At 38.9% G+C, this 18,028-nt stretch overlaps 1 protein-coding gene across 1 annotated transcript in view; it reads left to right on the plus strand.

Moving 5' to 3' along the window:
- slc1a7a (solute carrier family 1 member 7a) overlaps positions 1-18,028 on the plus strand; it is a 51,749-nt gene that overhangs the window by 2,378 nt on the left and 31,343 nt on the right. The window contains exon 2 of the mRNA XM_088927366.1: positions 17,090-17,169. Within this exon, the coding sequence (XP_088783492.1) occupies positions 17,090-17,169 (80 nt within the window). The remainder of the gene's footprint in view (positions 1-17,089; positions 17,170-18,028) is intronic.

Genomic DNA, 18,028 nt, shown 5'->3' on the forward strand with positions numbered 1-18,028 from the left:
AATTAGACTTAATCAAGCAGGAGAACTGCCAGCATCTTCTTTACACCTTAATGTGTTAATGCATTTTGCTCTGGACTGTTGCTTCTTTGCTTCTTTGCACATGAGACTACAGGATTGAAGGACAGTTCCAGGGATGTCCTGTTTGGAAAAGGTCGTGAGGAGAGGTTTTCTGTGGTTTTTACAAGAGCTTTATCACTAACTAGCTCCTGTACTAGAGGGTACAGACCTTTGAAATTTTAATTGTTTCAGCCAAACAGTACTCCCGATCAATAAAGAGGCTTATCTCAGGACCTGATATATACTGTATTATGTGTGGATGTAGGGGTTGCATATAACTCTCAGTAATTCTTTTAATCTCATTGACAAGTTTAGAACAATCTGGACCTCAAGAAAGATTCCTGCTTTTTTCTTGTCTGCTTTTATTCTGCACTTTGCTTTTTCTGCGACTTATCTTCAAATTGGCGGCTTGCTTCTGTAAACAGTGAACAAGAGCTTGTCTACCCATAGTTTTGCTACACCATCATTTTATCAAAGATGTAATTCAGCTCAATAGAAACATTGAGGTACCCTCTATCCTGCTGTGACAGAACACACATCAGGAAATATATTTTTCTACTGTATGATATGCCTTTTTACACACATAACTGTAGTGAAGTCCAATTCTCTCTTCATGTTCCTATAGTATTTGGTATTTAAATCTAGACTCAAGAAATGTGTTAAAGTGTTACATTAAATTATTTAAATGATCCTGGTTAACAGGGTTAATAATAAAATTAGTTTTTGGAATATTGGTCAAACCACAGTTCTTTAGTGACGTGAGCCAGAAGAGACAGAAAACATATATATTTAAAGGCAATAATCGTAGTATTAAAAGCACCACTAACACAGTCCATTTAAGCCATTTGGGACTCATCATTTTTGTTATGTCTTGAGTAATTCTGTTACAATGTGAAGATGGATTAAAGATCTTGAAATATTGCCCTGTGCAATTTGACTAGGGGATTTATTCCATGAATTAATATTTCCAAACTCAGTACTCAGCAAATCAGCAGCTGCTTGAAAATGGGTTGATTCCAGAAGACACAGGGAAACAGAATTCCACCTTTAAGCGAACCTTGTGAAATATCTTATGACAAAACCTTATTGTCTGATTTCTTGGAAATTTGTCATGCATCACCGCAGCTATGTTTTATGCACACAGAAACTTACAAAACATAAAACAGTGTGAGTACATATTACATTACAAATAAAGATTACATTACATAACAAACATCTACCAACACATATTCATTTCACATCATTCCTACAGAAACCCAGACAACTACACCACAAAAAAGTAAATTTACTCCCCTCACAAGTACACTGAGCCCATATAATTCCACATTGTCCACTTTTAACCATTACTCATTTATTTTGAACTAATTTGTTTCAGCATGGGACTAAATTAGCTTATTTTGTTAAGTCTACATGAGGTACTCAAACTGACTGTTTGAAGACATTAGATACTAACAGCTAGTCCCCAAATACTCTTAAATGTATGAAAGTTGAAAGCTCTGCTCAAGTGGCTGCCCCATTATCTTTGAACACATACTCAAGAGTCTGGACATCTTAGCTTTTTCTTGCGCAGAAAGTCTGTTATATCAAATGACTTTTGGTTCCTGTTGGTGGGTCAAGGTTCAGTATAATCCAAAGCCTGTAGGCTATCTAAAAATGAAAAGAACAGGATTCAATGAGCGAATGGCCTGTGAATTAAAAAAATTCAGTTCCAGATATTCTGAAAATTCTGAATCCAGATAATTCAGATTATCTGGTCAGCAAAGTGTTGGTCTCAGAAAAACTAGTAAATCAGAAATAGTAAAACTAGAGTCATTATGCTGTGATAGTATTAATAGTATATTTTATACTATTAATAATTCCTTGCATTTTTTTACAGCTTTTTTTCACAAGTGTACTGTACATATAGGAGGGCGCTAACTTAATCCATTATCTTATGCAACCCTACCTGGGTGATGTGTGGGAATCATTATGCACTAGCACCCTCTCTACACAGCAGGCCAGGGGGAGAAAGAAGAAGTCCCTTCACCAATTGAATTAGAATGAAACTTTTACGTAAACCAGATAGTTCAAGCCCTGAATGGAACTGAGCCAACACACTGGAGTTTACCAATTAAAACACTTAACTTAGCACTATTTGCAATAAAATAGCAGAAGTATTTATTTGTCTTCCACCAGATGGCAGAAACTCAGCATTATCTATTTTAATTTATTTAGTGTGATAAATGCTAAAATCCATGTCATGAACATGGAAGGTTACTGCGGAGGGAATGAAAAAGAAATGTTTTTCATAATTTTGTATTCTTTTCTTTAGCTGTTCTGTCTCCAGCACTAACTATTTTAATGTATGTACATGAAGAAAGCTACAATCTACATCCTGAGGATTGAAAAAGTACAGTGGAGGGAAACCAGTCCAGGGTAAACAGAACGTTTCACTTTCACAGTTAATGTTGATGGTCTTCTGGCGAGGCTGTTTCTCAGTTTTCCTTAACACACATTTCTTGGGTGTACATTAAAGAAATACTCTTAAATATTTGATATAGACTCTTTCAGATATTCTGAGTTTGCTGCAAACATACAGTATATCGCTGGAGGCCTAAGACCTTGTTCTCGGCCTAAGACAGAATTGAAATCCAGTATTGATGAATGTGTATGCAGTACTATTGGAAGATACTGTTTGAGACATAGCTTAACTGAAGAAGTTAATGCTGCAAGGTCTTGTAAGTTATTATTCGTATCCATTATTAAAACATGTTTTCATCCTAAAACAGCATCCCAAGAGATTAAAATACATGCCAATGTAATATAAAATATGCAAGATTACAAAACCAAAGAGTCTTGGCAGTTTTTAATTTACTGTGCTTTTTCCTAAGGTATAGGGTTTTTTTTTGTTGTTGTTGTGGTTTTGGCAGTTTTAAACTTGTGTTTAATATGGAGAACCTGACTGATTAAATATTCAGTGATAAAAGGTTTTTTCTCAAGTCAACGATTAAATTAATAGGCCTCTTTCTGTGATTGCTTGATTATGCATCAGTATTCATTTTAATGGAGGCCCTGGAGACTTTCTCTAGTGTTAAGGATTTCAGTTTGGTCTGGAGTTGTTTAGTTGAGGAATCAGGCAAGATTACAATTTGCTCTCAGCTCAAACCTTTTATGACTTACTGTATAGTGTAGTGGTAGGAAGGAAACTTTTTATAACCAGTCCAGGGATTCAAGAAATCATCTTGGTCATAGAAGAGTCTGTGAGTGACGTTTTTTTCAGTTTATGTGCCACAGTCACAGGCTGTGTATTTATATTCTTCTCTTGAATCATACCAATGTAGCAACAAAATAGCCATGTTATCTGGCTGACTTGATCTGACAAAATCAACACCAGCAGTCCTCAGTACTGGCCATGCTATGACAGGTATCTATCAAAATGGCTAATTTAGCACATTACTACTTTCATTTTGATTAATTAAGGAAATCATTTGTTTATTTAAAATTAAGTGTGACTAAAGTAAGTGAGAAGCTGGTTGGAACAAAAGCCCAACAAACCAGTGGACCATTCATTATACTAAGCAGCTGAAGGATGTCAACAGATTCACAATGTGAGCTCAATGCCAGTTAGTTTTCTAAAACCCACCATTTAAGTAGCTTGTGCTCGAAGGTGCAACAACATTACCCGCAATACTCAAAATTCAGCATGGACTTTACATTCACAGAGAAATAAGAAATACCTAGACTAAAACTACATAATACAATTCAGGAAACGTTTTAAGGTATTTCATTGATAAAAAATTTTTTCAACACTTAAAATATGGTTTCTGAATTTATTGGTCCAAAATAAATTTAATCCAACGATACAATTCAAACCATTCTCCACTCATAGTTTACATTCCAATATTTGATTCTGAACTGTTTTCTATCAGTTTCTTGCTACTTCCCTACAGAAACTTTCCACCTTTCCATCAGCTACCATTTTAAAACTTGCTCTTGGCTCATGGTTTGAAGTTTTGATTTTTTCTGGGTTTGGTTCTTGTAGGTCCCCATGACAATTGCTTCTTTGAATCTTATATTGAACAAGAAAACTGGTCAGAATGATAAAATAATGTGTTGGGTCTCTATAAGCAATAAGAATGACTTGAAAAGGATACAACTCTTTATGCAAAGAGCTGTAGAAATATGGAAGCTGATATCCTGACTTCTTTCAAGAAACAGCTGGATGAGATCCTTAGATAAATTAGCTACTAATTGCCAAATTAGTTAGACATGCCAATTGGTCTCTCAGATGTAACCATTCTTACAGTATGCTCTTATGAGCAGGCAAGTACTCCTTGAGGTTGTGAAATTTTGGCAGGCCAATTTTATTCTGGCAGGATCAGCTCAATTGAGATTTTAATGAGTGTTGTGTTGAGATGCGGTTTGTGGATTTGAACAACACATTCCACTAATTCCACCATTGTTCAATAGGATTGAGGATTACTTTGTCCAGAGAAAATGTTCAACTCTGTCTCATGCTCCACAAGCCAACCAGACATTTGTTGTCACTGAGTCAACATGTTTGAGTTAAGAGTTTGTCTATGGCTTAATGATAACATTTTGTTTCCTGCTTCAAAAAAATGGTCTATTGAAATAGTTATGGTCTATTAAAACTCACTGTTTTAGAGACTAAAACAATAAAAAGCTTGAATTTACTATTCATTGGCACAGTTAGAGATTAAATTACATAGCTAAGAATTTTGCTAGAGCAGAAACCAGAAGACATTTGGGTCCCTAAACTTAAACAGTGTTTTTTTTGCTTAAGGCCTGTTTATGGATTGTTGTGCAAGCTTACAGTAACGGTGAAGAGCAGTGGGATATCAGATCACAGCGTGCTTTCAGGCACTGAGAATGTTCTGTCACCTGCTGTCAGTCTCCGTTAGTGGAATGGGGCAGTTATGGGTAACCTGATTCCTGTGTCTGCGTGCAGACGGCTGGATTAGAGAAGCATCTCATCACCAGCTGCTTTGTTTCTGCTGAACGGTTGGTAGCTCCCCCATTAGCGGTAATAGATCCGCTGTCAGATCTCTTAATCAGTGAGCAACTGACCTCCACACTGCTGCCTTAGTTCTTTCCCATCGAGATTATGGAAGCAGAATGGCTGGGACAGAGAATCAAGTGTTTTTTAAACTGCTGATATCCTCATGTCTTTCCATGTATGCCGGATATAATGCACAATTTGTGAACTCTGATAAATGATAATTTTAAGGACTGTGCAATATGAAATAGTGTATGCATATACACTATGCATATGATTTCAAAATGCTTACGTTTTATGCTCACTAAAGAGAGTGTATGCAGTGCTTTTCCTTTTCATGCACATGTGTTGGACTTCCCTGTTGCAGAAAATCAGAGGATGACCACTTAATGCTGCAACTTTAGATAAGGGCTTGCCACCTTAATATGCCTAAAGCCTGTGTAGGTTCAGTTGGGTAATTAGTGGCGACTGTAGCCTTAATACAAAGTCTTGACCTGGTAAGTTTCCCAGCCTTCGTTTGTAGGCTGCCCTGTATTGAAGGCTACCATGCAGTGTGAGATTTAGATCGGAATACTTTACTGTGAACCAACTTATTGTCTTATGATTTCTGAGAAGCAACTGTCACACAAGATCCTTGTGCCCCTTTCACCCAGTTTCTATTAAGGTGTGTGACCATCCTAGTCATGGAGCCTTAACCCCTGGATTTTCTCTTCAAATAACAATTAACAATATATATTTACTTATATTTAAGACTGCATAGACAGGTATCTAATATGACAACGTGGTGATTTTGTTGTTTTGTAATATCTAGGAATAAATCAATGTATAAATTGTATTAAATGAATGAATGTTGACAGATTAGGTGCTTCTTGTTTTAAAGATATTTTTTACGATGCACAATTCAATATTTTGTATTTATGTTCTTGTTCTTTTGCATTTGTACTAAAACATTAAATAAATGTTGCACAGCAGTCCTCTGATTATACACTCTCCTCCTTTCGGAATAAGGCTGATGACTCATCATAAGTTAGTAAATTATCTTTATGTGAGACCTATGAGAATCATCCACAGATGAAACTGGGATTATTACCAAACAAAAGCTTGGTGGGTGTTGGACACAGAACGAGCACGCTGTTTTTTGTTAACAACAAAATTTCCTGTAAATTGAAAGGAATTGATTTCAGAACTTGAAAGATGTTTTTTTTTCTGTGCTCTTTGAGGTTTGGGGTTTCTAGGTTGTTTTGGTTAGCTACAGCTTAGAGGTGAAGGGTGAGTCATAGATTTGTGTAAAAAAGAGAAAGTAGCAATGAAAGTTGAAGACGTGTTTGTGAAAACGTGGAGCTAACAATCCTTGGAGGTTTATATTAGTCTGCATTGCAGTGGTTTGGAAATGAAAATTAGAAATTGTATACATGACTGGTGTTTTCTGATGCAATCCACTAGCCTTTTCTTTGACTATTGAACCCTTAGACTTACATTAAATAAAACATCTAATTATTTTCTTAATATTAAAAGCATGAATATAGTGATGTACTGTGAGATTTTACTTATGAAAGAAACTATTGCTAGAACATATTTTCAATTAAGGTCAACTTTGATATACTGTATATAACAGACTGTCGTGCTTTCCAGCACTTAATTTACTTTGTATGCTTGACAATTTAATGAGTTTTTTACTCTAATGCCTTACCTTCTCCCTCTCACTCACTCTGCGTCACTCACCAGTGCTCTGCTGATCCTCCTCTTAAACTGAAAACTAAGCTTTCCCTTCATAATGCAGAATAGAAAAGCTCTTTAGCTGTTATTATCAGCTCCCCTCGCTTGTGTTCCCTGCCCTGCTGCTTCAAACTGGCCCTAAGACAGCAGAAATGACAGGAGAAATTCAAGCTGATGCCAAAGCATTTAGCAAGCTTTCAGCTTTATGGGAACGTTAAAGGAGTTCATTCTTATTCTCTAGGAAGGTTTTGATAGCACAGCATAAAAACAAAATTACTCACAAAAATCCATATTATCTTAATGAACCTCATAGCTGAATTGTGTTTTTTTTCTGAGATCTAGATATGCTCTAGACTTTGCAACAAAAAGTAGTGGTTGAAAACAGAATTGCAAGGGCTCAGTATCATAAAAAATAAAACTATTCAGTCTTTGCTTCTCACTAGATGCCACATTTAATTTTCTGCATTAAATGTTAAACCAGATATCTTGTGTTTGTCACATGCTCTACAGCTAGAGGGTGCTCCTACTCTGTCCTGTCCCTAGATTCCCTATGCTTTGCTTGTCCTTCCGGTGTGTCTTTGTTTGGGGCTATATATTTCCAGGTCACCCTTTCCTCCTCGTTCAACATTGAGGGTTCAGATGTCTTGAGACCCACCTAACACCAGGTCGTATCTTCCACGGCCTGAGGGCATAGGTTTCTACCCGACATTGTCTGACCAGATGAGCCTGGGCTAACCCCCCATTTAGCCGCTACGTATAGGGTCTTTTTTCACTCTCTTGCCATTCCACGGCATGCCTTTCCTACATTTGTGACAGTGTTCTCTTAATAGGTAATGTAAACACTAGATATCAGTTGTTCTTTTCTGTTAAATCCTCTTCTTTTTTTGTCAATATCAGTTTGGGTTTCTTTGAAAGGTTGTCTTCTTAGAGCAGAGTGATCCTCTAGGACATTCTTGGTGTCCTTTGATCTGAGCTATAAATGATCTAATTAAGTTGTTTTTCCCCCTTTGGTCTTTAACTTTTGGCATACAAATAGGACCATAACAGTAATGGATTTGGTAATGTTAGTGCTCTTCACCTAAGCTACACCACTGTGTAGCTGGAGTAAAGCTTATAACACAGGAAATGACAAGAGAATAAAGAGAGAATTAACATTGCAGTGTGCATTACATTATTCCCTAATCTTAGTGTTTAGGGGTAGTAAATTATGACTATGTGAGGATAACACACTGAACAGGAGAAAAGGAGTGGAGACAGACCAGCAGCAAGGTCGACCATTAGCAGTTTTTCTCCCAGTGCAGGGGGAGGTCTCTGAGATTAAAGAAACCGACTTTGTTTGCGGACCTTGTTTGTCATTGAAAAATTTAAGATGAATGGCATTGAAAAAGTATTGACAAGCATTGAGATAGTATTGCCAAGCATTGTCAATAACTCAACGTCACTGCCAAAGCCAACCCAGTGAACTTCTTAGGCTTCTTTGACCAAATGGGTTAGATGGGCAGAAGGGGCTCCTCTCAAATTCTTAATTGTAACTGTTCCAATGTAACTGATTAACAGACCTCCAAGGTTTGATAGTTACAGTATATACTGTTACGAAGCATCTTTCAGGACCCTATGCAGACGACACAATCCGGAAGGGAGTGAACACACACAGGGAAGAGATGAGGAACAGGGCTGGTGGACGAACTGGGGGGGGGGGGTGAGCGTAGTCCAGGGCGAATAGTCCAAAAGGGAGTCCAAAGGGAAATCCGTGGTGAGGCAAATGTCCAGAGCCAGGTGATCAATCCAAGACGAACAAGACAAAGTTAAAAGCCGGAGCGGGATCCGGCGAGGGGTCATAGACAGAAGAGACAAAGTTAAAAAACCGGAGCGGGATCCGGCGAAGGGTCGGGGAGGGAAAAAGGGGGAACAGAACCAGACGCTCCAGGTCCCGGACTCGGCTGGTTCAGGAAACCAATGTAGAGCCCGGAACAGAGTGAGCGTCTGGCTTTTGTAGGAAGTCAGGAACAGGGAGGTGCACAAAATCAACTAAAAAGTGAACGAGCCAGAGCGCCCTTAAGGGGTAGGGACTACAATCGTGACATATACTGTAACTAACAGGTCCAGTACAAGTGTCTCCTGTTAATACTCCTCGAAGAGTGGTGGGGAAGCCAATTAATCTTCAAAGAAGATACTTCACCTCCTCATTTCACAGCACTCAAGTCTTTTTTGTGCTATTTGCTCTTGTATGTATGCAAGCTTTATTGTTTTTAGAATTTGTTTTTCTGCAGTTGCAAATAATGGTTAATGCATCAGAAAAATTACACGCACAGCAGGCTCTGAAATAAACAGAGAAATAAAATCCTGGGAATAAAATTTGATTATATCACTTTCTATTTAAACATAGACTGGGATTATCATTGCCCTTTTATTAATACAATGAACTGTTTCAATCTGCTGTAGACTTAATATACAGGTTTGTAATATACATGCATGAGTCTGTTTCCCTCAAAGGTGTTCCTTCTAAGATCCTTTTCTTACATTAAGTCCTCTACAGTAATGCTTCCCAAACCATCTGTAAGAACACCCACAGATTTCCAGGCTATTCTAGCATCTAATCCTGCATCAAGATCTGCATTGTTTCTGTTCCGAATTAGTAGTGAGGACCCTATGCAGAAAAACCAGGACGAACTCCAGAGGCGTAGTCGATTTAACAGTCCGAGGTCCGAAAGCCGAAGGTAAACAAACCGGTAAACAAAACCAGAAGTGGAGCCGTAAGCCGTGAGGAAGCCGAGAGTCAAAGCTAAAACGAAACCAGGAGATGTAGTCGGAGAACAAACCAGGGTCAGGAAGCCAAAAAACAAGTAGTAATTCATTGTGAAAAGTCGAGGTAGCCCTAACCAGGATAAATCTAATACTGAGCACTGGGGAGAGTGTGAAGCAGCATTAAATAGGCTGGGGTAAATGGGCTAACTGGGAACTGTGTTGGAATGCGAGGTAGAATGACGAGTCCTCCGGGGGCGCCACGTAACAGTTTCAACTTGTTTGAACTACACTCAGCATCTCCTCTAGTATTTTAAAATTTAGATCACACATGTGTGTTATTTAATGTAAAGTGGGAATTTTTGTTAAAGGTGATCCATTGCTGGGTGGAATATTAACACTGATTGGCACAGCAGGCCCAGGGCAGGTTCAAGGACCTAAAGCTCCACAACTTTAACACATGCTGGAAATCCTGGAAGAGTCTGTGGAACAGCATAGTGCTAAGCCTTTTAAATTTGTAAATTGAATGATTCAAATTATATTCATGAGGGTTTTCACAGGTTATGTAGGTCTTAACTGACCATGCTTTATCATCATCATCTTATAAAGGCCCAAGGCAATTATACAATATGTTTGTGATTAAATAAGTGTGGTTTGTGTCTTAGACTACCATCACTCAGGCATCTAGCATTACACAGTATGAATGGACAAGCCCTTTGGCACAGAAGACATTTCCAATGGCTTTGGTATTGATGTCACCATAACAGTCTCATATTTCTCAATATGACAGCAGGTACATAAGCAATGCTTTTTCTCAAGCATGGACTGCTCTGGTCCTGGTAGGCTGCTCCATTTTTATTCTGATGTCTAAGTTTGCTTTGTTTTAGAAGTGATTTAATAAATTGCTCCATATCTTTGGAGATTCCATCTTTGACATCTTTGACGGTGACCTGTAAAACCTTCAGAAATTTGCCTTCCCTGGAAAACTGCTGACTGCCACTGATATATGCATTAAGATGTATTTTTAAATTTATAATAACCCCTTTTCCTGTATGTAGCACAGGAGCTATATTAACAGACCAGCTATGTTTTTAAATTATTCATTTATGTTTTTTTCATAGTAGCAATTGCTAAGACTGAACATGGTTGGTTTGCATATAAAGAAAAGCACCAAGCCTTGCTTCAGTTGCTTGCATTTACCAGATTACATGCTTTAAAATTACAGTTTGGTCAAACATAGCTTTGAACATTTCAGCAATAATAACTCTATTACTATATTAATAACATTTTCATGTCTTTCCTCCTGTTTAATCACTTGATCCTGTGACATGGTATTACACTTCCTACATAATCTTTTTTCAAACATTTTTTATGTTCTTTCCCCAAGATTTGTCATTCTGTTACAAAAAGTGAATCCCAATCACTTGCCTATGAAAATGTATATCTCTCAGTGCTTCAGTCTTGTGTCCTGGGCTGGATTCCAGCCTGAAATGTCTTCTGTGTAGAATTTCCTATGTCTTTATGTGTGCCCTGCTTTTTCTTATTTTAATGCTAATGAAAAAAATCATAACATTTTAAGAAAAGGGATGGTTGTCTTCAGTGTAGCTCTTCTTCCAATGTATGTAGCTGCAGAGTACTGCAATTCCATGTTTAACCACAAATGTTTACAGAAACTCTCTGAACCTTAGTGCACTTCATTCTGTAGTGCATTAATGTAACCAGTTGCTTGTGAGAGGAAGTGCACCATGTGTTTGCATTAGTCAATGTTTTAGTTCCTCTTCATTCATAATTTTGAGAGGTTTTATTCACCAGTATCTTCTTTTTGCTTGTATTAATTTCTCTCTATTTTTTACCATTTTATTTTGTTCTTATAATAGCTATAAATAACTCATTATTTCTTGGCCACCCTCGTCCTCCAAGTTCCCAAGTGGCAGGCGGGGTCAGCCGAGCCCTTTCTTTGCCTCTTCAGTGTTTCGGTATTTGCGGCTCTTGTCACAGTCTGGAGTGGTGCTCTCCTCCGCCAAGTGTGTAGCTAATCTGAGATTGTCACCTGCCTCTGCTCTGTGTGCGACTGGCTCCTCATACCGCTGCTCTGTGCCAGGAAGGTTCACTGTTCCTCTCATTGCTCCATCCTGCGGTTCACTGTTTGCCCCCACGCCGGGACAATGGCATCCACCGCCGTTGTTGGGTTATTTTCCCAATACTACTGCACTTTGCTGACTCTGTTCACTGTGTGCTGTGGCTGGCCCTGTGTTGCCTGTGACCATTGGATTCTGGGTCCTGGTTAGGTTCTGCCTGCTAGGAGGCTGCTTGTTGAAGAACCCTGCACCAGTGGGGGATTGTTAGCAGTAAATTGGTAATAGAAATTAACCAACATTCCCCAACCTCAACCATGCATGAACTTCAAACATGGATGATATGCTCTCCACGTTTCCACCCAAAAAAAACAGCACAGTTTTACAATAATATTTAAGAAGACTGCGAAATCCCTTGACCTCCTATCCAAAATATATTGTTTTGTTATTTTATATTTTAATGGAGTTTTTAATGAAAGTTCGGGAGGAATGAAAGCAGCCGAGCTCATTCGACACAGCTGCTGCAATTCTCACTAATTCTGACGTAAGCAACCGGTCTCCATATATATCAAATGTCACCCTCTTCTCTTCTTCGTTCGTTTTCTGCATCCCTCCTCCACCCTCTCTCCACCTTTGCAGCTGCCCAATTGGTCCAATGGCTGGAAGGTTGGCCCTCAGCCAAGCAGGTTACGCCAAATCTCCACATCCCAATAAACGATTCTAATTTCTCCCAAGCTTTCGGCTGCTGTCATTCCTCGTAAATTATATATTGTTTAAAAATAAGTAATATAGGGAATGATGTAGCATAGTGTGTAAGAATATAGACTCATGATTGACAGGTTGTCAGTTCCAGTCTCCACTGCAGACACTGCTGCTGTATCTTGAGTGAGGTACTGTACCCCAATTGCTCCAATCCACATACTGTAGATGTATGACTGAGGACCAGCACTGATGGGGGGTAAATACTGTACCTATGATAGTCTGGAGTCCCATTTACAGGAGGAGTCACTCCCTAGTTTGCTTAATATTGTGGTAACTAAGATGAACTCTGGCCATTGCATACATCTTTTGCTCATATGCTAAAGCAACTGCTTAAAGAAAAGCAGCTTTCACAAACTGTTTAACAAACTGGCAACCTCACAGATGAAGGGAAAACCAGGGCAGAGGGGGTGATGGAGCTGTTATCTGTAATCCATTTAAATTAGATAAATAAAGATCAATAGACAGGCAGTTAAACAGGGCACTATTAACTCCACTATTTTTATATGCTTACAATATAGGTGATCTCTGGGAACTTCACTCGACAAACTGGAAATATTAGCAATTCCTACATTATTTTCTCTTAGAAAAAGTGTGGCTGCAGCATCTTGTTGGAATATTTCACACTTGTTTTACTTGTTAAAGAGTCAAGCACTGGAATCTGTGAATCTCTTTAGACTGCTTTCATGTGAGATAGCCAAGGCGTGAAAACTGCTGTGTGCTGAAAGGCAATTTGTAGAGGAAGTTATAAGATAAGATCACTTTATTAGCCATATACAATTTCTTGCACTAGGAATTTGTCTTTTTACATATCCCAGTTTGCTCTCCATGAGACACACAGGCAAAGAGAGAGAAGCTTGGGGTCAGCCATTTAAACAGCAATCCTGGAGTAGTTGGGGTTAAGAGCCTTGCTCAGGGGCCTAATGGCGTAGGATTCCTCTGTGGGATTTGAACCGGCAACCTTCCAGCCACAGTGCCACCGCTCCTCCCCATTCAGGAAGACGGCTAGATTCTTTCTTCTTTGTCTATCTCCTAGGTTTAAATATCTCGCATCCCTATCCCACCCCACCTGCCACCTCATCTAGATCATCCCTAGATTTTTCCTCGCAATAGTGAAAGAAGGGGATTCAGGCAGTATCATCCACACTGCTAGACTGCCAGTCCCACAACTGGCTGAACATGCCAAACGGCCCCCACACATTCATTAGAATTTAATTTTACTGCTGATTTGGTATTTCTAGATTGCAAAATATTCTGAAATCATTAACTGATCATGACCAGGATTTCTCAGGGGACAACTTGCATTTTGACTAAGTGCTGCAAGAATTATGTGGTTTTGAAGTCAGCAAAGCCTCCTTCTTGTTGTGCCTACAGCACCACCTTGTTTGGTCAGGTGTCTATACTGTAAGTCAGCCACTTCGGTCTCAGTCTCTGCTATTTACTGTGTGTGCCTGCAGCGTGGAAAAGAGGAGATGAGCCGTCAGTGCAGGTTTAGGAGGGCACATGTATATTGTCTTCGTTTCTTATCTGTCTCTCAATGAGAAATCAACTATAATTTCAAATTTAAATGAAAAAATACACTGTAACCCCCACCTCAAAAACTGAAAGTGAGAAATCTGGATGAATCATCATTTCACTTGAGGAGAATTTGTGTATTCATGATCCTATTTTCAGAGATGATGAAACAATTGCATGCCCTGTTAATGGATGTTGGATGTTTGCCTGTTATGCCTTCCGGCATGTAGGGGCAGCAACATCCTGTTGCTGTTACCATCACATTCGTTTTTTACGGGACAGGGTTGTTAGCCTTGTGCCCAACCTCCAACATGGAGGATCTGGCGCCCGATGTGGAACATAAATCCACTACCCTGCGATTGTGAGTCTCACGCTCTACCAACAGAGCTAGTTGGGGCCGTGCCCTGTTAAAGAGATAATTAAATTCAACTTTCTCTTTTTTAATCAACCTGTTCCTCAGAGACCCTCAAATATATTTGTATCATTTCAGCAGTAAAATGAAAAATTAAAGACATTACTTTGTCTATGCTATACATGATACTGTAGATGCCATGAGATTTCAAACAGCAGGAGATTAAATCATTAAAATCATACCAGAAGCTCAGTAAAAATCAATAGAATATTTTTCACCCACACCTATATATTTTTTTTCAAAATACAGAAATTATTTCAGAATTACAGAATTCTGTCATTTTATTTTTGGGATCGTAATTGGATACCTCATTATGAATTTTCTACTGTACAGAGCTTTTATAATTGTACTTACTGTATAAGAGGTACTATTTTTGCGGTTTAGTTTTATAGTTTAGATCTTTGCTATACTTTTAATGTTATCCTAGCCAAAACAAAATTAAGAAATCAGTTTAAGCCCTTCTAAGGAAATGTACGATTTCCACAAAAACATAAAGAAATGGAGTTGGTATTTACTGCTTTTAATTCCAAAGAAGAGATTATCACATTAATTCCTTTAATAGGGAATTAATTAATTCCTTTACAAAGGAATTGATTCAGAAAATTAACAGCACAGTACCATTTTACAATTAAAGAAGTAGTGTAATAGTGATCATTGTGCTTGTGTGTTGGGTGAATTAAAAGTTGCTGAAAAGTTGAAAAGTTCTCCACCAGTAAAAGACCCTTACTCTAAGTCCTTGCCTCGTACATATCACTAGCCAAATGTGACTTAAATCTCCCAAAAGGTAGCACACAGTTTCAGAATGTCACCTAGGGTCGGGATGTACAGATGAGATTAGTCATCCACTTCTATCTCAGCAAAACAGAGATTCCCAGGAGCCTGCCACCCTTGTGAGATACAGCCCATCTTCCAGTGATCCTCACTCTGCTGTACTGTAAATCAAAACAGATCTAACAGCATGTCTGAAACTGAGTGGCTCCCATCTCCACTTCCTCACTCTCCCTCTGCAGTGCAGGAGTGATTTCAGGGAGTCACCAGCTCAAAGAAACTGCTGGGGGCTCCAAAATGGAACTTTTGAAAGTTGAAAGTGCGGAAGAGATGACTACAACCAAGTTCAATCAGAGTCGGTTGTCAGTAATTACCAATCACTCCTGATGTCATTTCCTCTCCTAAAACACTATAAATACTGTATATGATCCCAGGGCTGGATTTTGGTGTTCGTAGGCCCTAGGCACTTTCACTCCGAAGTGTGCAAAACGAGGGGTTAACGCCAATTGAATTACATTGATTGACATGATGCACTTTCAACTATTCTAATGCTAAACCATGTGATTGATGGAGTCAAGCAACCATCACTTCAATACTTCCAGTTTCTAGAACAGCCGCTAGATAGTGTATAATTATTGATTTGGAGCACCTAGAGTCGATCGCAAGCATGTTGTTTCAGCTCTTTTTCGGGTTTTTCATTAGTCACTCGTGTTTCCCTCCTTCGTACGCCCTAACAATTTTGTAGGCCCTTGGCACTGTGTCTATAGTGCCTAATGGGAAATCCGGCACTGTATGATCCCCTTCTCCCCCTCACATACATCTTTTGCATCCCACCTCATCCCCATCTCCACCTCTACAGCTGCCCCTTGGTCACTCCTCACTCTGCATGGGGGTCCTGGCCTCCTTGTCCTGTGGCCAGGTGCTCAGCCCTCATCCAAGCAGGTTACACCAAATTTTCGCTAAACACTCCATAATCCTTTCAGGACGCTTAATCATTGGTTTTGTTATTCCTGGTGACATAAGTTTGGGTACAAAAATGATGAAAATGCTGCACCCAAAAGTCATTGGAAACACACTGTCCAAAAACTGTCGAAAATCCACTCCAGTTTTAGGATGACGTTAACTGAGGGGTCAAGACATTTTCTGCTCGTTATTTAATGCTCATGATGTCACTTGAATTGTACCCCCAAAGGACAAACACACTCACCATTCACACATGTGACTCCCTTGTAACAGACTCTGTGGTTCCTGGAGCTGTCTGCACGCGTGTTGATTCTGGCTCAGCTTGTTAGGAAAAAGGCAGCCAAACCCTTTCCACTCATTGCAAAGTACTGTGCAGTCAGTCTTTTCCATCTCTGCAGCCAGAACTAATTATCTGTGCAAATAGGAGAGAGAAGGAGAGCTGGGGGGGTTGCAGAAAACTGGAGAGAAGACATTAATAGTAGAAAACCAAAATCAGTATATTTATTTTTTTGTATTAAATGTGGATCTTTTTCCAACTTTGAGAGAAAATAATTCCTCAGGTTATTATTCAAACAAATTAGAATACGATTACATTTAGAATATTATGGGACAGAGGTTTTTACCCCAGAGACCCACAAGGCTACTGGTATTCATTCAAGGTGAGCTCAGATCAACTTAATGAACCTATTATGTCCTTAGCTATTAATAGTTAGTGTGTTTCTTGCTCTCTCCTTGCCCTTTACATCCATTGAGTTACATTTATTGTAGTCTTAGCGGGACTGTGGCTCTTTAAACCAGAAGGTTCCGGGAGTCTTCATCATTGCCCCATTTTTTGTCTCACTATGTAGCTCTGTGAGGATTTGAAGACAGGGTTGTGATGGGTCTCTAGTTTAAAAGTATGCAACTTCTGAGTCTTATCAGAGCCCATTTCTAAAACTTCTAAAAGGGAAACTATTCACATGGGTTTTACATATAAATCTACATAAAGCAATTAAGAAATGGTTCCATTCCCCCCACCCCATTTTGTATTTGACACTTTTCTCTCTATGCTGGCCAGTTCTAATGTGGGTTTTTTTTCTGTCGCAGGAGGTGAAATATTTCCAATTTCCAGGAGAGCTCCTGATGAGAATGTTGAAAATGCTTATTCTTCCACTTGTTGTTTCCAGGTAAGATCTTCTCCCTTCCTCTTGTCTTTTCTCTCTGTGTCTGATTCCACCTTCTCCACTGCTGCTATACTGCTCTACCTACAGTATACAGGAGATCCAAGCACAGCTCTGCTGCTCACGACTTACACACAAAATGTTGTTTAATGCACTTATCAAGCGTGTCTCTCTCCATAAACTTTTTTGCATCTGTTGGTTATGATGCAGTCGCTTACATATGAAAAATCTACCACATATCTTTCCACACAATGTCCTTCTCCAGCTCTCAGTGGTTTTTAAAAGTTGGAATACTTTATTTCTGTATTCTTCAGTGTGTTACTCTTGTTTGGATTTTGAAGCATCTAAAAAATGACAGGTGCTCTTGATCACAAAGAGTCTTAATTTCTGAAAGGACTGACAGAAAAAGAGAATCCTGGGATAGTGTTTAAAGTCACGTGTGTCAGTTGTTTGCAGGTCAATATTCCACCTACCAGAGGGTGAGAGACTATTATATTGAGGCTTGCAATAAGGAGATTAAGGCAATGCCAATTTAATTTTGTGAGAAAGAAAGGGATTATCAGTGAGTGGAATGTTTTAATGTCTGGGGCAAGATGTGGATCAAAGCAAGTGCCTTATGTTCACCTACAGTAGGAAATGGAAGCAGAAATGCCTTTCAGGGACATTTTTTAAATCTACATGAAAGAGAGTGAGATAGATTAAAAAAATATGTTGATAAATTAAAACCTTCGCCTTTGTCTTTTTTTAGATTAAAGGAGAGAAGCTACAATAAATGCAGACTTTCACTTTTGATATTAAAATATTTGGCAGGTGCAGGAAATTGCAAATTTACTCTTTTCCATATTTTGACTACAGTCCCCCAGGG

The sequence above is a fragment of the Atractosteus spatula genome, chromosome 11 (assembly GCF_055471065.1).
Source record: "Atractosteus spatula isolate fAtrSpa1 chromosome 11, fAtrSpa1.hap1, whole genome shotgun sequence".
Classification (NCBI taxonomy): Eukaryota; Metazoa; Chordata; class Actinopteri; order Semionotiformes; family Lepisosteidae; genus Atractosteus; species Atractosteus spatula.